This window comes from Aethalodelphis obliquidens, unplaced genomic scaffold (genome assembly GCF_003676395.1).
Source record: "Aethalodelphis obliquidens isolate GAN/ISIS:26980383/991018 unplaced genomic scaffold, ASM367639v1 scaffold21, whole genome shotgun sequence".
NCBI classification, from domain to species: domain Eukaryota; kingdom Metazoa; phylum Chordata; class Mammalia; order Artiodactyla; family Delphinidae; genus Aethalodelphis; species Aethalodelphis obliquidens.
The window spans coordinates 2,769,746-2,793,216 of NW_020837965.1; the positions used below are offsets into that span (position 1 = coordinate 2,769,746).

At 44.1% G+C, this 23,471-nt stretch overlaps 1 protein-coding gene across 4 annotated transcripts; it reads right to left on the reverse strand.

Moving 5' to 3' along the window:
- Positions 1-23,471, reverse strand: ANGEL1 (angel homolog 1). 4 transcript variants are annotated; one of them, XM_027120113.1, is made up of 10 exons: positions 23,346-23,471; positions 19,968-20,543; positions 18,825-19,051; positions 18,298-18,367; positions 17,262-17,695; positions 14,828-14,954; positions 14,514-14,519; positions 3,681-3,750; positions 2,992-3,155; positions 1-2,042 (listed from the first exon to the last, which is right to left on the reverse strand). In XM_027120113.1, the coding sequence occupies exons 1-10, from the start codon at positions 23,407-23,409 to the stop codon at positions 1,882-1,884; spliced, it is 1,899 nt and encodes a 632-aa protein (XP_026975914.1). In that variant the 5' UTR covers positions 23,410-23,471; the 3' UTR covers positions 1-1,881. The 4 variants fall into 4 exon arrangements, with proteins under 4 accessions (XP_026975914.1, XP_026975912.1, XP_026975916.1 ...); XM_027120111.1 differs by having other exon boundaries at positions 14,409-14,519; XM_027120115.1 differs by having other exon boundaries at positions 14,409-14,519; positions 20,488-20,543; positions 23,346-23,453.

Consider the following 23,471-nt stretch of genomic DNA (forward strand, 5'->3'; position numbering starts at 1 on the left):
TAGGGGGGAAAGGTAAACCTTTATTTGGAAAAGAGAGTTCAAATGACCATTTAAAACCCCCTTTCATTTCCAAAACAGAAAATAAGAAAACAAGGAAAAGATCATCTATCAAGCTCCTGCCCTCTGCCATCTTTAGCCATTTTTAAACTACGTTTCCTGGCAGAAAAAAACAGTGATGGGCCCTAGTCCTACAAACCAATAGGGCACTGTCTTGAGACCATCTCAGGAGATGCCCAGGGAGAGACAAACAGAGTGGATGGTGGAGTGTGGACAGATAGGCCTGGGGCTCAGACAGGCACATGCCCAGTACCCAGGAAACAATGTTTAAAAATATACATGAATAGATAAATTCCCCAGAACCCAGGCATGGAAAGCTTATAACCATGAACGCAGCAGCAGAATTATTCAAGCTGGGTCTTCGGCTCTCAAAAAAAAAAAAAGGAGAAAACATTAACCTCTAGCTAACTGTCCCGAACTCCAGCCTCTCAGCTATATCCTCCAGTCCCATTCTGGAGGCCAAGTGGGCCAACAGCAAGTCAAGTCTGCAGGGCCAGCAGCTACACCCAGCGATGCAGGATTCAGGCATGCAGGTGACTCATGTGGGCAAGGGAGCACCCCCTGGAGGCCCCAGGGTGCTCCTGCACCAGGAGAGGGAAAGCAGAGGCCATGAGCCGCCTTGCCGGAGGTGGGGCACCGCCACCTCCAGTTTGCCCAGGGCCACCTTTCTGCTGAGAAGGTCTGGCCTGAGCTAAATACCAGGCTTTTCTAGTGGAAAAAAGGAAGGGGATGGGGGAGGCAGCAAAGAGTAAAAAGCAGTGGGAGGAGAGGACCAGAGAGCTGCAGCTTAGCTGTGCAGAGGGAAGGGAACAAGTCCCTGAGGTCTTGCGTCCCAGCTGAGGCAGCTGCAGAACCTGCCGGCTCTCTCCCCGCTGGGACTCCCGCCCTCGCTGCAGTCCTCCAGTGAGATAGGAGCTCCCTGACAGTTCTTCCTCCTCATGCTTAAAGAGTTTGGCACCTCAGTCCACTACCCCTGCCCACCGACCCCACACAAGGGTTCAAACTTTGGCCTCCCACAGGGCAGCCTGGGGAAAGGGATGAGCCCTGGAGGAAGCATGCCAGGCCTGTGGGGAGCTCTGGGTCAAGGGCATCCCTGAATCCACTGCTCCAGCTCGTGGGGCCCACTTGTTACCAGAGCCCGGACGATGAGGATGCCCTGGTTGGCAGGATGGACACCTAACGAAACACAGATGATAAAAGGAGAGACGGGCCCACGCTCCTGCCGCGGGCAGCCAGGTGCCCATGTGCCTGGCAGCACACAGCTACCCGGTCACGCCCTCCACCTGCCCCTAGGCTGACAGCCCCAGTGTGGAAAGTGGGCTAGTCAGAGACAGGCATGACTACGCAGAGCAGTCCCACCCCGAGAGGATGCACACACAACACACATCTCACGCGTGTGTGTCTGGCAAGAGGGCTGGGCCCAGGGGTCTCAGGCAGGGAGAAGGTCAGGTCAGAAGGCACCCCACCAAGAAACGGCCTGAATACAAATAACCAATGAGATCAATAGCTCCCGCAACCCTGGTAATTAAAAATCAAGGGGGAGCGCTGGATACATGGAAGGAAGGGGAACCCCCCCTTCTGCCTCTCCCAGGGCCACCCAGTATGTGGCACAGGTTTAGGAAGAGGCTGGGGCGGGGCAGGGACCACAGGCAGAGAATGTGGACAGGCCTGGAGGAAATCTAGCCATGGGAGAAAGGGAACGAGGAGGGGAGGGGAGGGGACGTAAGTTTCTTGGAGCTAAGTTTCCAGAAGCATGGGATATTTCCACAGTCTCTGATCCAGGTGGCTCTTCTGGAAGAGAAGCTCTCTTCCCCTGGGAGACCGTCATAGGGCGGTGACTTCCATCTCGAAGCTGGCCAGTAGGCAGAGGTGGTCTGAAGAGCAGAAGGGGTTGGGTAAGCCATTGGCAGCCCAGAGGATCTCTTCAGAGAGGAGCGAGAGCCGGCCCAGGAGCTTGAGAGTTCCATCGTGACAAAGCCTGCGATCTGGAGCACAAAGCGGAGGCCGGTGGGTAAGGCAGCCGCAGCCAAGCTGCATGGGGTGGGGGGCCCCGTGGGAGCCACACCTCAGGAGGCTGCGTCTCCTAGGCGGCCCTATCCTCCCTCACCTCCTGCCGCCTCTGGCGGAGGGCTCATTTTCTCAGATATGCCATGATATGTCAATGAAAGAAGCCAGGTGGCTTCGGTGGGACTGCAGCAAACTAGAGTGCACGTCCAAGCCCAGCATTACAAGATCTTCTGATTTTCCAAGAGAAGCCGAAGTCCAGATTTGCTATGTAAAATTTGATTTCTCAACAGAAAATCCAAACATTTTAAAAGACATGCTTTAAACAAAACAGGCATGGGGCTGATAGACTGCTATACTGTGACTATTGTGAGAGGTGAGAAGACAGGAAATAGGGTTTCTAACCTAACCAAGTCCCTTACTAACCAGCTGCCACTGAACAAATCCAATAGAGCACTTCCTGGTGCTCTATTTTCATCTTTAAAACGGAGGGACGGGGCTTCCCTGGTGGCGCAGTGGTTGAGAGTCCGCCTGCCGATGCAGGGGACATGGGTTCGTGCCCCGGTCCGGGAAGATCCCACATGCCGCGGAGCGGCTGGGCCCGTGAGCCATGGCCGCTGAGCCTGCGCTCCGCAACGGGAGAGGCCACAACAGTGAGAGGCCCGCGTACCACAAAAAACAAAAAACAAAAAACGGAGGGATGGCTTGTTCTGCCCACATCTCTCTAATGCTACAAGGATAAAAGAGAAGGCGGGCAAATGGCCTAAGGGAAGTATGATGAGGATGACCAGTGTCAGGTAGGTATGAGATCTGCTCCTTTGCTGGTCAGGTCCCAGCAGCCCAAGCCATGTGATCAAATGCCTGACCTACCATCAGTTCCCAGGGACTCTTGGGGGTGGCTTCTAGGAATCCAGGATCCACCAAGCTTACCAGTTCTGTTCCCATTCTTGCAGGACTCAGCTGAGAAGAAGATGTAATCTACTGTCATTCCAAGACCCAAGGGCATTGTGGTGACCTCTGGGCGGCCATGCTGGGGCAGGAAATGAGTATATACTGAGGTCAGGTGGAGGCAGTGCTGGATGGTGCCTACAGTCCTTCGGGGATGGAGGGGAAGATGTCAGTCAACAAACATTACTGAACTTTTCCCAAGGTCACTTCTCTGTGGGTTTTATCAAGTTTTTTAAGGGATGATCCCAAATAACTCAACCTCAGCAAATGCCTTCCCATGCTAATTAAGAGGCTGAGAGTCTTAGCTAAAATTAGCCTAGAAACAGACACATTTATATACAGTCCTGCTGACATTTCTCACCCCCCACTCTCCTCTTGCTACCTGGTGAAGTATACCTAATGTACCCTTGTCCATGGGTCAGCAAGCTCTTCTGTGAGGCCTTACTCCCAAAGGAAAAGGGCAGGGGCTTTTCATCTGCAAGAACCTAGGTGGGTCACCTCTGGCCTCTGCACACCAGTATGTTCCTCCATAAACTTAGCACACACAAGGGGAAGAGAGAGCTCAGCAAAATGTGTTCGCCCAAATCAGCCCCAGGAAAGCCAACAGGAATCTCTCTAATACCCCTCGATGGGGCTGGAATGCAAGCAGAAGGGAACTGGAAGAAGATTACCTGGGGAAGTCAGGCTCAGGCTCAGATATGTCTTCCTCAATGACAGGCTCGGCCCAGCCAGCAGGTCGCTCTGTAGAAGACCGGAGACAAAGGGTTTTATCAATCACAGACAGTGAAGCAGGGTTAGAACCTTGCACCCTGAAATCCCACTCAGATCCTTGACTGGATTGTTCCAGAAGGGAAAAGGGAAAGAGAAAAGGTGAGGAGAGGAAGAAAACAATGGACCAAAGTCAAGAACCTCAGGAAGCAGACAGACAGAGGTCTCTAACACAGACATCTCTTCCCTGGCTCAGCAACTTCTTAAAAAATTTAAATTCATTCTTTAGGTAACACAGTCACATGGTACAAAAATCAAAATGTAGAGAAAAATATCAGTGAAAAGGCTCCCTCCCACTCTGGGACCTTGCCACTCAATTCCTCTCTCCGGAGGCAACCAATGTTAACAAATTCCTGGTGTATTCCTCCAGAGATTTTCTATCACCCACCATCCATTGTGTGCATATATGTATCTGTGTATGTATGCGTATACATATGTAAGCACACACACATATCCATACTTATACACACCTATACATGTACACACACATACACAAAGAAAAAAGACACACATTACCAATATCAGGAGAGAAAGAGGGAATATTATTACAGATCTTACTGACATTAATAGGTATTATGAACTGAATGTTTGTCTCTCCTCAAAATATGTTGAAATCTTAACCCCCAGTGTGATGGCATTAGGAGGTGAGGCCTTTAGGAGGTAATTTGGCCTTGAGGGTGAAGCCCTCATGAACAGGATTAATGCCCTTATAAAAGGGATCCCAGAGAGCTGTCCTTTCTGCCATGTATGGATGCAACAGTAAGCTGGCAATCAGCAACCCAGAGGAGGGTCCTCACTGAAAATGCACCATGCTGGCACCCTGACCTTGAACTTCCAGCCTCCAGAACTGTGAGAAATAAATTTCTGTTGTTTATAAACTACTCAGGCTGTAGTGTTTTGGTATAACAATCCAAACTAAGAAAAGGATAACAAGGATCAACAAAATTGACAAACCCTTAGCTAGACTGACCAAGAAAAAAAGAGAAAACTCAAATTACTAAAACCAGGAGTGAAAGAGGGGGCCATCACAACCAACCTTAAGAAATAAAAAAATTATAGGGATACAATAAACAATTGTATACCAACAAATTAGATGACTTAGGTAAAATGGACAAATTCCTAAAAAGACAAAAACTACACAAACTGACTCAAGAAAAAGAAGAAAATCTGAATAGTTCTATAACAATTAAAGAGACTGAATTAGCAATTTAAAAATTCTCACAAAAAGCCCAGGCTCAGATAGCTTTACTAGTGAATTCTGCTAAGCATTAAAAAAGTAATATGAATCCTTCACAAATACTTCCAAAATATAAAAGAGGGAACACTTCCCAACTCATGCTATGAGGTATTATTCTGATATCAAAACTAGACAAAAACATCACAAAGAATGAAAACTATAGACTAATATCGCCTATGAATGTAGATGCAAAATGCCTCAACAATTACAGTTCTGTGATTTATAAGAAATGTATATTTGGTCATTCAGATGACCAAATATATATTTCTCATATATAGTCAGTCTTCATATACAGTCTTAGTCCACAGTTGCTGGTTCAAAGCTCCCCAAACCCTTAGAATTTCCTGAGTGTTGAGAGTGAGCAAGGTGCCTTTTGTTATGTTCATGAGGCAATTTTGGAAAATACCTAAGGTTGGGGGCTGGTTGCCAATGGAACCAACCATGTGATCAGAGGAACTTTCAGTCCCACCCTATGACCTCTAGGGAGCGGAGAGAGGTTGGAGGTGGAATCAATCACCAATGACTAAGGATTTAATAAATCATGCCCATGTATTGAAGCCTTCATAAAACCCAAAAAGGACAGGGTTTGGAAAGCTTCCAGGTTGGTGAACTTATGGAGATTCGAGGGAGAATGGTGCACCCAGAGAGGGCGTGGAAGCTCCACATCCCTTCCTACATACCTTGCCCTATGCATCTCTTCTGTACAGCTGTTCCTGAGTTATATCCTTTTATAATAAACCGATGATCTAGCAAGTGAAATGTTTCTCTAAGTTCTGTGAACCACTCTAGCAAATTAATCTAACCCAAGGAAGGAGGGGATAGTGGGAACCTCTGATTTATAGCCAGTCGGTCAGAAGAAGCACAGGGAACAACCTGGTCTTTTGACAGGCACCTGAAGTGTTGGAGGGGTGGGTCTTGTAGAACTGAGCCCTTAAGCTGTGGAATCTGATGCTATCGCTGGGGAGACAGTGTCAGAATTGAGTTGAATTATTTGTTGGCGTTGGGGGAAACTCCTCCTCTCCCATGTTGGAAAACGAGTCTCAGAACAATATACTGGCAAACTAAATCCAGCAAAATAGAAAAATGACTATATACTATGACCAAATACGATTTATCCTAAAAATGTAAGGTTGGTTTAACATCTGAAAATCAATTAATATAATACATCATATTAACAGAATACTGAAGAACAAAAACCACGTGATTATCTGAATAGTCACAGAAAAAATATCTGACAAAATCCACTCCTTTATGACCAGAAAACAAACCCACAACACTTAAAAAACTAGGAATAAAAGAGAACTTCCTCAATCTGGTGAAGGGAATCCACAAAACACAAACAAATAAAAAGCAAACAAAAAAACCTCATGGCTAACATCATACTCAATGCTGAAAGACTGAAAACTTTACCCCTAAGATCAGGAATAAGACAAGAATATTCGCTGTCACCACTCAACACTGTAATGAGAGTTCTAGCCAGGACAATTATGGAAGAAATAAAATGCATCCAAATTGGAATGGAAAAAAGTAATACTATTTCTATTTGCAAGGTGACATGATCTTATATATAGAAAATCCTAAGAAATGCACTAAAAAACTATTAGAACTAATAAATGAGTTTGAGGGACTTCCCTGGTGGTGCAGTGGTTAAGAATCTGCCTGCCAATGCAGGGGACACGGGTTCGAGCCCTGGTCGGGGAAGATCCCACATGCTGCGAAGCAACTAAGCCCATGTGCCACAACTACTGAGCCTGCACTCTACAGCCCGAGAGCTGCAACTACGGAGCCCACGTGCCACAACTACTGAGCCCACGTGCCACAAGTACTGAGCCCACGAGCCACAACTACTGAAGCCCGTGCGCCTAGAGCCCCTGCTCCACACAAGAGAAGCCGCCGCAATGAGAAGCCTGTGCACCACAACGAAGAGTAATCCCTGCTCATCGCAACTAGAGAAAGCCCACGTGCAGCAATGGAGACCCAACGCAGCCAAAAATAAATAAATTTATTCATTTAAAAAAAATTGAGTTTGAAAGATTGCAAGATACAAGACTGATATACAAAAATTGCATCTCTATACACTAGCAATGAACAATCCAAAAATGAAATTCAGAAAATATTTCCATTTATAAAAGTAACAAAAGGAATTTTAAGTAGTTACAAATAAATTTTACAAAAGAAGTATAAGACACACTGAAAGCTATAAAACATGGAAAGACATTAAAGATCTAAATAAATGGGAAAACTTCCATGTTCACTGATCGTAAGATAATACTGTTAAAATGGCAACACTTCCCAAACTGATCTACAGATCTGTAAATCCCTACCAAAATCCCAACTAACTTTTTTGCACAAATTGACGTGGTGATCCTAAAATCCACATAGAAATGTATAAGAGACCCAGAATAGCCAAAATAATCTTGAAAAACAACAATGAAGTTACAAGATTTACACTTCTCTATTTCAAACTTATACAAAGCTAAAATAATCAAGGCAGAGTGGTACCGGCATAAGGCTAGGCATATAGATGAATGGAGTAGAACTGAGAGTCCAGAAACCCATAGGTCCACTGTTGATTTTTTACAAGGGGAGGGGTAAAGGGAAAATAACTGCTAATGAATATGGGATTCCTTTTGGGGGTGATGAAAATGTTGTAAAATTATATTGTGATGATGGTTCCACAACTCTGAATATACTAAAAGCCACTGATTTGCACACTTTAAATGGGTGAATTTTATGGTATGTGAATTCCACCTCAATAAAGTTATTTTTAAAAAAAGGTAAGAGAATGTTACGGACAACTTCATGCCAATAAATTTGTTAATTTATATGAAATGAAATATTCCTACATTTTCCCTGTTAAATTATTTTCTTTTTGTTGCTATTATAAATAGGGTCTTCTTAAAATTACATCTTATAACAAATATATCATTATTTTATTATATGAATACTATTGATTTCTGTATATTAATATTCTGCCCAGATACTTTCCAGAATTAATGCTAATAATAGTTGTTAGGTGATTCTCTTGGATAACCAGTTATATAACCATATTAACAGCAAGTAATAGTTTACCCTCTCCTTTCCATTGTTTACTTCTATTTTCTTGTCTATATTTCTATGTTCTATTTCTAATTCTGTGGCTGGTGTCTCTCACAGTTGAATGACAATAGTCATCCCTATCTTGTTCCCCACTTTGACAGGAATGCTACTAGACTGTCTTCTTTAAGCAAGATGCTCATTTTTGGATTGAGATGAATGCTTTTGTTTTTTTTTCTTTTTCAGGCATCTGGCGGCTCCACGCCCCTTCCTCCATGGTGCACCAAAGCGCTGACTGACCAAGATAAATGTATTTTAAGGGTATAAGGAATTATCTATTTTTTCCTTAAGAAGGTTCTTTTTAAAAGAATCCGGAATAGATGTTGAATTTTAACAAACGTCTCTGACATCTACAGGATGACATGCATTTCTATTTTTTAATAGATTTCATATATTTATTAGCATGATAAATACAATAATAGATTTCCCAATACTGAACTACCTTCATATTTCTGATATACTCTATTTGGGCATAGTATATTGCTCTTGAAATGTGATGTTAGATTCTGCTTCCTGATCTTCTATGTACATTTTTTGCATCAATATTCATAAGTGGAGAATATTAAGGTCTGTAGTTTTCTTTTCCTGTGTAACTGTTGTCAGGTGTTGGTGTCAAATACTTCTTTTGTAAAAATAACTTGGCCCCCTTCTGCTGTGCTCTTTAACAATTTAAACAGTAATGGAATTACAAGTTCTTTAAAGGTTTGATGATGTTCTCCTATCAACATGAACATGGTGTTTTTGTGGGACTGTATCTCTGAGAACTTTCACTATTTTTTCACCCTGTGGTAATCTATTTATGTTATGTCTCTCTTTCACAATCAGTTTTAGTAAGTTACATTTTCTAAAATTAACATAGGCCATCTAAGTTTCCAATTTCTTTTGCACTCAGTTGAGAAAAGAACCCCCTTATAATCCTCTAAATTCTTCTGCATCTGAATACTTTTACTTGCTCCTCCCCTGCCCCCTTAAATAGGTTAGCTAATCTGACAGCTGTTTTTCACCCAAAAAACCGATTTTTAGAGCTTATTAGTCCTACTGTTTTTCTGTTCTCTAAATTATTTTCATTTTCATCTTCTGCTTTCTTTCAGCTTGTTCTCTTTTCTAACTTGGGGGATACTTAATTTACTTACTTTAATTTTTTCTTACCAATATAATTCTCTGATTCAAGATATTCTATATAATTCTATGAATTTTTCACTGAACGCTATTTTAGCTATATACCACAAGTATATGGTATTTTCATTACTGTTATTTTCTACACACTCTGCAGTTTGTTTAAATTTCATCTTTGACCCAAAAGTTGTTTGAAATTTTTTAAATGTCCAGATGATAGCATTCTTTTAACTTCTATTTTTAATGCATGTGTGATCACGGAAAGTTGGCTATACTATTTCTACTGTTTGAAATTTACTGATTTTTTTTGTGGTAGTCTAATATATGGCCAATTCTCAGGAATTTCCTGTGGATATTTTAAAAGATGTCTTTGCTCTGCTTTCAGTGCTCAGAGTTTGATATGTATCCATCAGATTTACCATACAACATGTTATTTAAGTCTTCTATATTCTCAGTTATTTTTTATCTACTTTAACTATTGTGAACTGAGAAAGATGAATTAAAATCTTCAACCATTAGTTATTTTCTGACTATTATTCCTGTTAAATACTGCAGTTTCACTTTGTGATGACTGATGTGATGTTATTTGGAACATAAATGTTCCTAACACTAATATCTTCATTTTGAATCAGAAAAATCACAGTGACCAGCAGGATATTGAAAATGGTTTTCCCTTCAGCAAGAGGCAAGCTTATTTAGGCTTCTGAATCATGTAAGAGGTCAGGAATCAGAGGTACCATTACTCCAGAAAAGAGGTGGGAGGTGAAAATCAAAACTGGCACAATGAACTCACCAGTCAATTAGAACCATCCCTTACACAGAGCCATTACGTTTTCATGTCTCATTCCTAAATGTGAATGGACACCTGATGGAATCTTTGGGAACAAACAGTGGGGTAGGAAGAAACTAACTCTTAATTAAAAGAACCTTGGGGGGAAAAAAAAAAAAAAAGAACCTTGGAAGGAACAGATGGAATATTAAAAAATAATATCCTCAGTAGTAAAAAGGCAATATTGCATTCATTAAAAAAAAAAAAAAAAAAACAATCTCACAGATGGTAGATTCTAATATCCAATTAACAGTAATTCCAAAAAGAGAAAGCAGAAGATAGGAAATTATTGAAGAAATATTACCAGCAAAATTATGTGATTCGAAATAAATTAGTTTCCATTTGAAAGGGCCGTGGAGTATACAAAATAATGAATGAAACCAACACCCTGAGTAGGGTAAACCATCATGAGATTTCAGAAATCAAGGGATTAGAGATAAGAACCAGAAAGTCTCAGAGAGGCAACATACGTGATATACAAAGAAAGGATCAAGAATCAAAATGGCAGCAGACTTCTCATTAGCAATGCTGGAACCTGCAAGACAATGGACTGATTTCCAAACTAGACATTTACACTTGGCAAATTTTCATATTAGTGTGAGGATAAAAAAAATCAAGTCTTTTTTTAGTACATGAAAAGAAAAACAAAAAAGAAAGAAAGAAAACTGCTTCTCTCAACACCAGGTTCTACCCATGCAGCACTATGTACAAACGGCACTGCTCCAGCAGTTACATGGGACTCAAGGCCTCTGCCTGTCCCACCAGGCCACATGAGCACATGGGCCACAACTGCCTCTACCTGAGCTGCAACATCTTCCTGGACCATTCAGCACTGGCAGCAGCCAAGCAAGTAAGTTCTTCTGCAAGTGTACTTGGGAAGAGGATAATAAGTTGTGCAGGGATGGGCCAGTGGAGGAGCTGGATTCAGAACTTTCCTGGTTCAAAAACTGATCAGACAGCCTTTCCTCTGTGGCCATCTGGTCAGTTTGTTAATAATTGTTTATGGAAGTCATTTATTAGCAACTGTTTTTTCCTAGAATGCACTTAATTGGGCACATGGTTTATTTTTACATGTTAAAAGACCTGAAGCTCTGGAGATAAATGGAAATGTGCAAGTGCTCATGAAAAAGAAAACAGAGTAACCCCTTTCAGTGTCTTTAAGAACCATACTGGAAAGAATAAACCACTAATAATTAAAAATATTTACAAGAGGGGGACTTAAAATTTAGATTCCCATCTTATGAATTATTCCTTCACAAAGGGAGTTGGGGAGAGTGAGAATCACAATTTTTTTTTTATTATACAACTTGTGTGATGTAGAACACTCCAGCACAATGCAACGTCAACTTGTTGGAAAGTTAGACCATCACTCCCCAGCACTGTAGCTACTTTGGCAATTCAGATGCTTCCCATTAAAGTCAGTGTCACAGTCAACTTGGCAAGTTTGAATGTCTACAGTTGAGTTGGATGACTCTGGTATTGGACTGGAAATATTATTTGTTAGCACATCTAAACAAATCCTCTAGAAAAAAAGATCACACACTATGATCTCCTTGTACTGCACCTGAAGTCTTTCTATTCATGGTCTAAAACTGGTGGTAGGTTTTTAGATTTGGAGTCCTTAAAAGAGATTCATCAGGACCCTATTCGGCCCTGGGTGGGGATACTAAACAAACGGAAGGGTACGTTCACAGTATGTGGAGGATGGGTGTGTTTACCCAAATTTAATCTCAATTTTGAAAATACTGCTATTATTGGGTACTGTTAGTGAACTGGATATTTTCCCCCATATAATGATTCTACTTACAAAGTGATTGTCAGTGTATTTTAAAGGTTCTTATTTTGTTATTAAATTGAAATGCTTATTTTATGTTTCAAGTACAGTACTGATTTTTTTTAAATAACCTATTCTTAACATGGAATTATCTATGTGGGATCCTACTACTGTTTAACTTTAGGATTTCGTATTCTTTTTTTTTTTTTGGCGGTACGTGGGCCTGTCACTGTTGTGGCCTCTCCTGTTGCGGGACGTGCAGGCTCAGCGGCCATGGCTCACGGGCCCAGCCGCTCTGCAGCATGTGAGATCTTCCCAGACCAGGGCACGAACCCATGTCCCCTGCATCAGCAGGCGGACTCTCAACCACTGTGCCACCAGGGAAGCCCAGGATTTTGTATTCTTAAAACATTGAGCTACTGCTTCCCTGCCTGAGCCCAAGTGATCCAAGCACTTATCCCAGTTCCTAGCACACGCCAGTCGCTCTATGCATGGTGGCCACCACTATTATTATTGCTATCACCACAGTTGTAATAATACACTAGCTTTGCAATTAAAAAAAAACAACAAAAAAAAACCAAGCCATTGAAATGTTCACTGCTCTTTGCAAAATGCCAATTCAAGTTAAATTCCTTCAAGAAAAAAATGAATTCATTGCTTACCACCAGTCCTTTTACTATAGTTTTTTCAGTCATTGCTTGGTTGTCTTAAGTTTCTTGGTTGTCTAGCAGTTTCTTCATGAAAGGCTTTGGGTTGAGTATAAAATTTTTGACCATACCGTCTTTCTTTGAAACCTTGCTCTCCTGTGTTCCAGAGTCGAACGTTAATGTTAAGAAATCTGAAGCCTACCTGATTATTTTTACCTTTAAAAATAGCCCAATTTTTTTGGTTCTGCCCAAACGATTCTTTTATCTTTGACTTCTGTTAACTTCACTAAGATGTCTTACTGTTGACTCTCCTATGTCATTTTTTACTGAGACATGGTATATCCTTCTCAATGTGGAGTCAGATCTCTTGATTTTGGGAAAATCTTCCCTGAACCATACCTTTAAATATTCCCTTTGTGCTATTATACTGGATTTCTTCTTTGTGAACTCGAACTATGTGTATGTTGAATCTCTTTAACTTCCACTACTGTTATTTTCTTTCTAGTGCTTTTTATCCTTCCTGGCCTCTGCCTCTTGCCTTGTTTTCAGCAGTGCCTATTCTCTCTTGGACTACTTCTAATTTTGTATTCATTATGTGATTCTTAAATTTTTTATTCCACTTTTTTCCTGAGCTCTACAGTTTACATTTCATCTACTGATGTCTTGCCATGTGCTTGAACTTATTTTATAAAAGCAATTATTTTATTTTTGCACTCTTATGTTATAAAGACAATTGCTTAATTTTTTTTATTCATGGGAAAATAATCATAATGTTTATATGCTCCATGGCAACAATTTTTATCTTCGAAGTATTCTTTATCTGCCTTTTACTTTTCCTGCTCTTCCAACTCTTTTTCTTATAGTATTTTAGTACAGATCTCACGCTGGCTCCTTTTGGGCAGCCCAGCTTGGAATTAGTTGAGGTTTTTATGTACAAGCTATTGGTACAAAGCTTATACAAGCGAAGACCTGGGTACGCATTCCAAGTAACAGGCATCTTTCCTTATGACGCAGGGTTGTGTGTGAGTCCTGTTCATCTTTACTTCCCCCTAGCCAAAAGAAATATGCAGTTTAAGTGTTACACCTCCCCCCACCACTTAAACAGACTGCTTCGTGCAAATTTGGCTTGATTCCTTGATCAGTCTTTCCTCTACTGCCTCTTTGGACCAAAAGAGGTTCAGACAATATCCTTTCACAACCTGCGCATCTTATTCTTGTTGATGAAACAAGGGATTTTGACTTCGTGCCTCGGGGTACGCTCCTCACCTTGGAGAAAGGCACACTGCTGGTTCTTTTGGAGATCCATATGGCCCCACAGACCAGTCTCTCCATACCTGCTCCAGCACCCCTGCATGACCTCCAGTGCTTCTTGCAACCATTCCACCTGTGCTGTGGTTCATGATTTCAAATATCTTCAGGTCTCCTAGCTTTCTCAAAGATGGAGTTTGCATTTCTCTTTTTCATTCTCCTTGTTGCTTTGGAGTGTTTTCAGAGACAAGAAGGGGAGAACATCAAGCATACTCTGCTACTTACAATCTGGAAGTTCTCAGTAGGAGTAACTTGTTATCACACCCAGGAGTACTGTCACCTTATGATTTTCAAAGCCATCAAGTGTATTTTCTCTCTTAAATATGCTGTATACATGCTAGTTATTAGAAACTTAATACTAAAAAGCTTGTGGCTTACTCAAGGTCTCAGAGCTAGTTAGAACCCAGGTCTCTTGATTCCTGGTCCATGTTCTGAACACATTGCACATGGCCGGTGAACTCCACTGACCTTCCTCCTAAGCATACTTATTACCAGAAGCTGATCTCTAAGAATTATACCTAGAAAAGACTAAGAAACCACATAACTGACAAATATCAGAGGTGCAGAGGAAAGAGGACCAAGCTTAGTTGGAACAAGTTAGGGAACAAGCTTAGTTCCCATTACCTGGCTTAGTATCTGTCACTCCTTCCATAAGAACCAGTCCTACAGGTCGCTGACAGGCGATGCTGCAGAAGCGGAAACGTAGCAGGAAGTCTCGGCTATACTTACGTTTCTCTGTAAACCAGGAAAAGCCATACAGTGAAAGACAGGAAGAGGAGCCACATGCTGAGACTTCCTTAATACCAAGAAGCTTACAAGTAGGGACACAGAGGAAGTCTGGCTCTGAAGACAAGGAGATTTTCCAATGGCTATGATTTAAAGTTGTCCATTTCACTGGGTGACCATGAGGAGGACAATGAAAAAAACAAAGGAACGTGCTAAGAGAATTGAGGGAATTACACTTTCTCTTGTCACGGAGGTGCCAGCTTTCTCCCAAAATGGGCATGGAGGGACAACCAACCAAGAATGTGGCATGTGCTCACCTGATCTCTTGGGGTGACAGGAGGTGACATACTGACAGCAATCAGTGATGCCCAGGGAGCTGGGCCATAGTGGGGCCTGCAGCTTCCTCTGATAAAGCTGATGGGAGAAGTCTTCCTGTCCAGATACCTACAAGGAAAGAGCAGATGGGAATAAGGAATCTGAGATGGAAAAAGGAAATAGCCCATGTTTTGGGACATGCAGACAAACATACACACACACACACACACACACACACACACACACAGTCACATACTAGGTACGTAACACAAGCAAAACACGTAAGTCTCAGGGGAAAGTTAAAAATAAGAAGCTATTTAAAACCATTATTTTATTTTTTTTTACTAGAAACACTGAAATATCTATGAGACAGGAATAAGGGGTTAAGAGAGTGAGGTATGTGAGTCAAAGAGAACAGAACTATATGAACATATGGTCCCCTAAATTTCAGCTCAGAAATATCTACACTACTCTGCCCAGGGAATGTCAACTTTCAGGGGCTTTAATTTGCAGTGGGAAAAGGTTTATCCTGATCTTTGGATCTTCTGGATCAAAGTCTAGCATCTTAAGCCTATTAGTGGGAAACCACGGGGTCAAACCAAATGGGAAATTCACCAAAGCACTTTACCGTATCTACGTCACCATCCTCGGTCAAAGCCAATGAGCAGCCTGGGAACGGACAGAACGTAGTAGGGGAAACATTCGGCAACATCAGTCATCTGCGTATCTCCAACGTGTGTAGCAAAACCCCCTTTATTTCATTTAACAACAACAAATATTTGAATGCCAACTATGTGCAAAACACTAGCTAAGTGCTGGGGAGAGAGCAGTGACAGACACAATCTCTCTGCCCCTCGAGGACACACATTTTCAGAATGCCATCAGAAGTAAAACACACCTTCAATTTAATGGTCATTTACTAACTGTGTGACTTTGGGCAAGTTAGTTAACTCTCTTGGGTTCAACATGCTCTACTATTGAATGGGATAATAATACCACATACAATTAAGAATCCTGGTAACCATAACTACTACCAGTTACTGACTGCTTCCTTTGAAGCAGAAACTGGAAAACACTGTGTGCATTATTTTATGTAATCCACCAAAGAAAACCCTCTGAAGTAGGTCCCATTATATCCCCAGTGTATGACGAGGCAAATGGGGCTTACGGAAGTGAAGTAACTTGCCCAAGGTGGCAGAGCAGGCATCTGAACGCAGGACTATCTGGCTTCAAGATGGTGCTCTTAATCACTATGCTTAACGGCAGCTGTCACGTGGTAGGCACTTAGTAAATTCTTCTTCCCATTCCCTGAGCCCCTTGATAACAGCAGCTTCCTGGCAGGATAATGCCTTTCTCTGCGCATGTAGCAACCAGGACATCGCTGGCACTTGAGTAACCTCATTAAAATAAAAGCCCAAAGTGCTCAACAATAATTCAGTCATTTTATGTCTTTTCTCTCCTGTGCCTTGCCAAAAGTTAAGCAACAAATTGGATCAGCAGGGGCAAAAGAGAGGAACAAGGAGATTAAGTGACATGTAAAGAAATCAGCACAAGCTGAATGCTCCTCAGTAGGGCTAAATAAACTACAATAAAACTATAAGATACCTAGGTTATAAACATTCAGCAGTTAAAAGGAATGAGACAGACACATATGTACATTGTTGAGTGAAAAAAAACAAGCTACAAAATGAAATATATATAATATATCCCATTTATAAACACACACAGTACATTATATACCAGCTGTTAGAAGCAATCACAGCATAGTATTGGAGGGCAAGAGCTCTGGGGCCAGACTACCTGGTTACAAATCCTGGCTCCACCACTCACTACCTGCAAAAACTAGAGTAAGCAAATTGCCTAACTTCTCTACACCTTAGCTTTTTCATTTATAAAATGGAAGGAATGATAGAAATTGTGAAAATTAATGAGTTAACACATGTAAAGTGCTTAAAATAGCACCTGGCACACAGTAAGTGCTTAATAAAATGTAGATTATAATTACATCATCACAACAGCTTAGATACTACTGCAAATGCATAGAAAATGACCTGGAGGAACACCACCAAACATTGAACAGTTATTACTTGACTCTAAGTGGAGACGTGGGAAATGTAGGTAATAAAAGGGGCTTTGGTCTTATTTTAAAATGTCTGAATCCTTAAAGGGATGCACTTGTGTACTTACATGCACTTACATATATACTTATGTACTTGTAAATTAAACATAATGATAAAAACTGAAAGGATTCCAATATACCAAAGGCACTCACGAGCTCCTAACTTCCAGGCTTGGGTACCAGATATCAATAGAACAAGAAAAAGCCAGAGGAAGCCAGAACAGGTGTAACTGAGGTCCCTGCCACAGAAGCAACACCAGATGCCAACACCAAAATCTCTCCCTAAGCCAACCCCACAGCGGCCTCTCCCATTTCACCTTCCAGGCCGGCATCCCATGGTACTGGAGTTCTCCATCCCTGATGAAGTTGTAAAGAGGTGAATCAGGGACAGAATTCAGGTCCCCACACAAGATGATGGGGCAGTGGCTGCCATCTGACAACCTGGCCACCTTGTCCACTTCAGCCAAGAAAATGGCCATCTGGGCTAGCTTGACATCGCCCCGACGTGGGTTGTACAGGACGTGAGTATTTGCCACACATAAGGGGGCCACTGAGACTTGCCCCAGGCCTTCTGGGACTAGTGGCTGCAGCAGCAACACTAAGCCCACATTGTCCCGATTGAGGAGCTCCAAGCCAGGCCGAAAGTACTCCACAGGGCTGGCGCAGAGCAGACGGAATCGCGTGGGCTTGTAGCAGACAGCACAGCCATCTGTCTTACACCCGGTCCTCCTCTTGTAGAAACAGGTAAAGCCTGCAAGGAACACCCCACCAAGGAGATGGGTCAGAGTCCTTGAAGATGGGTTAGGGTCCCTCTACCCAGTGGCAGTAGCCCAGGCATGGGTGCCTAATGCACTGCTCCTGCAGTTCAATAAGGGGAGTCCTTGCCCTTGCCAATTCCTTGGTTCTGCAGAGGCTCCCTTACAGTTGTAACCACATGACTGAGTGGCTAGAAGGGGAAGAAGGGACAGAAGGGTATGAAGCAATAACCTGACAGGAAAAGCATGGACTCTAGGGTCAGACAAGCTGGAGTCCAGGCTCCACAACCTATGAGCTTCATATTTATAGCTTTGTGACCTTGAGCTAGTCACACAAATTTTCTGAACCTCAGTTTCCGCACTGTAAAATGGGGATAATGATATTCAGCCTCACAGGGTTGGTTACTTCAAGGATTAAATGGAAATATATGTCAGAATTGCTTTAAAACTTCAGGACTCTCCTCACCCACACAAAGAAACTAGCTCACAGATGAGACTGAGGGTTTACTGAGATGAAAGAAAGATACAGTGCATTCAGGAGAGAGCAGACAGGGCTGCAGGAAGAAAGACTGGCAAACGTGCCAGGGAGCGGCATTACCCATCATTCTCAGAGAGGGCTCCAGCTGCTGCCAGTAATGGTCTTCCTGGACTTCCTGGAGACACAAGATCTGGGAAATGACAAGGAATCCAATCACTCCAGAGTAATGGAGGGCCCTGGAGTACGACTCCCACCCCAGGAGCAGGCACTGAAGCCACATGGGAAGCTGCTGTGGGTCTCAGGCTGGGTCACACTGAAACTTCCCCTGGTGCTGACTCTTCCCTGATAGCCACTACCAGCAACAACAGGCCCAGAGTTAAGCTGAGATCAGATACATGCGCTGGATCTTCCTGCTCCTTGAATCCCTCACGTCTCCCTGCCTGCACAAAGGTGCTAGAAAGCGTGCACCCACGGACAGTCTTCTTAGCATCTGCCCCAAACTCATTACACCAGGCAGGCAAGCACCAGTCCTAGGCAGGAGGCCAATCATATGAACAGCTGTGGGGTTCAATTCATTTTCTAAGAGCATTGGGACAGCCAGGGTCCAGGGCAAATGCAGGATGGCACATCTCCCCATCTTCACTCACATCGGGGTCCCAGTGCTGGAATTCCTGCATGAGATTCGCAAAGCGGTAGTTCCAACTGAGGATGTCTGGATGGCAATGCAGATAGAGCTCTGAGCTCTGCTGCATCAGGTCCTGAGCCAGGATGTTATAGGACATCAGAGTGAACTGGAACTGAGGGCCATCCCCCGCCTCCAGGCCCTGAGCATCTGGCTGAGTGGAGAAATCCTCCCATTCTCGCCACAAGATTTCTGCAAAGGTGTCGGGAAGAAGAGGTCCATGGTAAGTCCATGTTATTCACAGGGCCCACCATCTCCACTCCTGACTCCATGATACTGCGACGAGTTCCTTTTTTCATTTTCCCTGTCATTCATCCCTTTCTGTGGTGATTTGAACAACACTCTAAGGACATTCTCAGACGAGACAATAAACTCCACAAAGCCTAAGATAATCTTGGCCTGTTCATCACTGTATCCCTAGTACCTAGCATAGTACCTGGCACCTAGTACAAGTTCACTAAATATGGCCAACAATTTCTCACTTCTGATAAATCCATGGGTCTCTGGGGAATCACTCAGATGAATGTGCTTAACAGTCATCTGAGATTAAAGACATTTCTAGAGTAATCTCAGCCTTAGGTGTTTTCTGACCTCTAAACCTGAAAATGCCTACAGAGCCAGAAACCATAATGTGTCTCCCATGTGCCCTCGAGCAGAGAGCTGCAGAGTGGAGTTCAAACCTATGTGAGCCACAGCACTCGCTCTCCAAAGTCTAATGGAAGCCTGACATATAACACAGATAAAAATGGAGTCATCCTGGTCGAGGCAGAGAGTGGAGCCCTGAGCGCTCTCCACCGCTGCCCCAGGTCACCTCCAGAGAACCAATAATGTAGAGAATCAGAGCTATGGTCTGCTTTCAGTTCTGCCACTACCTAGCTATGTGACTTTAGGCATGTCCTGCTACCTCTCTGTGCCGTGATCACTTCATCTGAAAGGCCACGGGGCTGGATGAAATGCTCTCTAAGGCCCCTCTGGATCTGCCACTGCAGGAGTCTCAGAAAAACACAATGCAGCAGCAGAGCTCCACACAAGAGAACTTTAGCAGTGACTGTGTGCACATCCGAGACAACCTGCTGCCCCGGCTCACCCAGCTGGTTGTCAGACTCACCATGATATGGGATTTCCACTGGGGGAGGCTGCAACTGCCCCAGGCCCTCAAAGGACCAGATGGGAGCCTCTTCCTGGGGCACAGGCTCCGGTGCTATGCTCCAGGCCACAACTGCGGGGTCCTCCTCCCACTGCTCTGCAGCCAGGGCACCCACTGGGAGGACAGCACAGTCTGCATACTGGGGGCCAGTCTGCACGGGGACTTCTGCCCACATTGGGCCCTCGACCTCTGGCAGTGGCTCCTCTCCTAGCACCTCAGGGAAAGACTCCTCCAGGTTCTCTGCTGCCCACAGGTCACTCAGCTGCCTGCTGGACCACTTGTCTTCTGAAGCAGCATCCTGTTCTCCAGGATTATCCATCAGGTGCGCCAGGCTGCTCTCGGCTACTCCCTTATCTACAAGCAGACCCTCGCTCACAGTTGAGAGTGCCTGGCTTGACCCTTCTTCTTGCCACTGCTGCAGCAGGCCCTCACACTCCTCCTGGTCGGGGCCCCGAGGGGCCATGGCAAAGTCGCCGTCTACCTGGGGGGACGAGCTCTTCGCCAGGAAGGCATTTTTTCGACATGTGAAGAAAGCATCTAAGAAGAAAGCCAAGATACCATGTTATAAGATGACAGCATCACCCAACCCATGCTCTTCTCCCAACTTCTAGTAAGTCTCATACAAGCAAGAATCATGTCCACCTTGCTCATCACTGTACCATCACTGAGCCTGACCATTTTAGTGCCTGGAACATCCTCATCATCAGAGCAAAGTGCTTACTATGTGCCAGGCACTGTTCTAAATGCTCTACAAGTATCAACTAATTCATATAGTAGGGATCTGATAAATATTCATGTGTGAATGAAAGAATGGCTATCCCGCATAATCTAGGACAGAGATGGTCACATAAAACCACACTCCTTTTATCTGGAGGTTAAGATTCCTATTAACGTCAACTCTCTGGTTCTAAGAGCCGCATTACACTGGAACCAGCACTTGACCATGAGTCAGAACTGTGGGTTATGGCCTAGCACTGAAATTAACAAAGCTATGTGACCTTGGACAATGGCCCTAGTGAGATGGACTCACTCTTGACTGTAAAATGAGGACAAGGGAAGTTTGAACTAGATAATCCCCAAGAGCTTTTCTAGTTCTATAAATCCACTAATCTATGAATGCATTCTAAAAGAAAAAGGCCTAAAGTAGACAAAAAGGGTGTCTCAAAATCTGTACAATCTCTCTCTTAGCAAAGGCCCTGGGTCCTCTTCTCAAATCTATTTATTCTACTCATAAATCTTCACAGACTTCATTATCATCTTTCCCATTCCATAGTACTCTAGCGGCTGTAAATCGGAAGGTGCCAACAACTGACAGCAAGAGACAGCTGCCACCTCTCTGCTACGGCAGCCACCGTGACAGCCAACAGGCAAAAAGCAGGTGGGAAAAACTATAAAACTGGAGCCCCCAAAATCCAAGCACAGTATTTTGGTGCAAACAAAACTTCCGCCTACCAACACACACTAAGTCACTTATTTTTAGCATAGGACAAGTGACATGTATGATGATGACCCTCAATCACCAGAGATTTATTTTATCAGCTCTTTTTTTTAAAAGGCAAGAAAAACTTCAAAATGGTTCAAACGTTGAAAGACACTATCTTATTTAGGGTCTATGTGGATTTACGTCCCTCAAACTCGTGGTTTTTCAACCAGGGGTGATTTTGCCCTCAGGGAACATTTCTGCATTGTCTGGAGACAGTGGTCGTCACAACTGTGGGGATGCTACACTGGCATCTAGTGGTTATAGGATGAAGATACTGCTGAATATCCTAACAGTGCAAGAGACACCTCCACAACGAACTACCCAGGCCCAGACGTCAACAGTACTGAGATTGGGAAACCCTGCTCTAAACCCATGGGCTGGGTTGCTGGCCTTAGTCTCAGGAACTTATTAATTCCCTGCCCTTTGAAACATCCTCTATGTGTATCGCATGGCAGAAGTTCTTTGATTTATATGTGTGAGGTTATTAGTTTTCAAACTCAGCAGGTTTTGGTTGGTGGTGGTGGTTTGTTTTTCAGCAGCAGAATTCTTTTATTAAAAGAAAATCTGTAGAAACCAAAAGTACAAATACAAATGGGACTACTTTAATAGCTGTGTGCAAGTGGGTGGGGGGAGGCGGCCCTTCCTCTGACATACCTAAAACTCTGACTACTGGTCTAGAAACCTCTGGACTAGTATATGTCACTATGGCTGCCATTATGGACACTGGCAGAGCTCCAGAAATGACAGCAACATGGTTAGAAGAATATGCCTTAGTTCTCTGAAAACAATGACTTCTGTGGAGTTCCTCATTTCTGAGAAGTATGTACACACAAGACATTCCCGAACTGAGTGCCTACTGCATTCTGGGCAGTATGCTAGCACTAGATACAGTGAGCAAAACAGACATGGCCCTGCCCTCCTGGAGCCCGCATTCTAGTGGCAGATACAAACATACACATACATACATTAAATGTTTTATATGAAATATATAGGAACAGAAATTACAAACACACACACACATATTGTGTAAAGTTCCAGAAAGGAAAAGCACAGAATGCACACATTTGGACATCTTATTTCTAAAAGTCCTTCTTGGTCTGTCCTGCCCCCTAAAATGCCAGAGAAAAGTCTGGGGGTTCTGTGGGATCTCCCAGAGTAACTGATGGTCTCATAAGAGCCCAGGAGTGGGGAGCGCAGGCAGATCATGGCAAAGTTAAACAATAACTCTTCTCTAAGTACCCGCTGGGCACTGCCTCCACCCCACCACATCTCTAAACGCACGGGACATTGCTTCTAAGCCGAAGTTTCAATGTGCCTCTGGATTCTGAGCATCCGTTTTTTCAACCAGACTCCGCTGAGAGGCGGCTGGGAAACGTGAGTGTGGAGTTGACCCAGGGGAAAAACAGGTACGTCTAGGTCTTCAGTCCACAGATCCGCCCCCAGGGCCGACTGGCCCCTGTCCACAGAGAATTCGGACATTAGCCTAGGCCCCGAGCGGCCAACCCTCCCCGACCCCCAGGGCAGTGACTCAGCGGGACCGGAACCTCTCCGCAACCCCGGGGCCAGAGAAGGGCAGCTCTGGCCCCTCCCCAAGCCGCCTCACGTTAACTGTGGCCCGACACCTCCAGGTCACAGGGGTGAGGAGGGGCCCGCCCACGACGCTCGCCGGCCAGGCCCGGGCCTCGTTTAGTCCAGGACAGGCACGGCGGGGCCGAGGGCCGCCTCCCCACACCTTGGCACTGCCGGGGGAAAGTGGTCGTGAGGCCGCCCGCGACGCACGCCGCCCCAGGCCCCGCGGGGCCCCGCCGAGGCACGCCCGGGCCTGGCACCCGCCCGTCAGGACACAGGGCCGGTACCTGAGAGGGCGCGGAAAAGGCGCGCGGCCGGCAGCAGCAGGTAACACAGGCACGACGCGATCATGGCCGGCCGCCTGCGCCCGCTCCCGCGCCCGCTCCAGTGCCCGCCTCCCTTCCTCGCCGCCG

Coding starts and splice junctions, on each gene's coding strand:
- ANGEL1 (XM_027120111.1), bottom strand. CDS start 23,409: ATGATCGCGTCGTGCCTGTGTTACCTGCTGCTGCCGGCCGCGCGCCTT. Junction 20,544..23,345: donor CCTTTTCCGCGCCCTCTCAG/GTACCGGCCCTG, acceptor CTTTCTTCTTAG/ATGCTTTCTTCACATGTCGA. Junction 14,955..17,261: donor ATGGGATGCCGGCCTGGAAG/GTGAAATGGGAG, acceptor CTTTCCTTGTAG/GTATCTGGACAGGAAGACTT.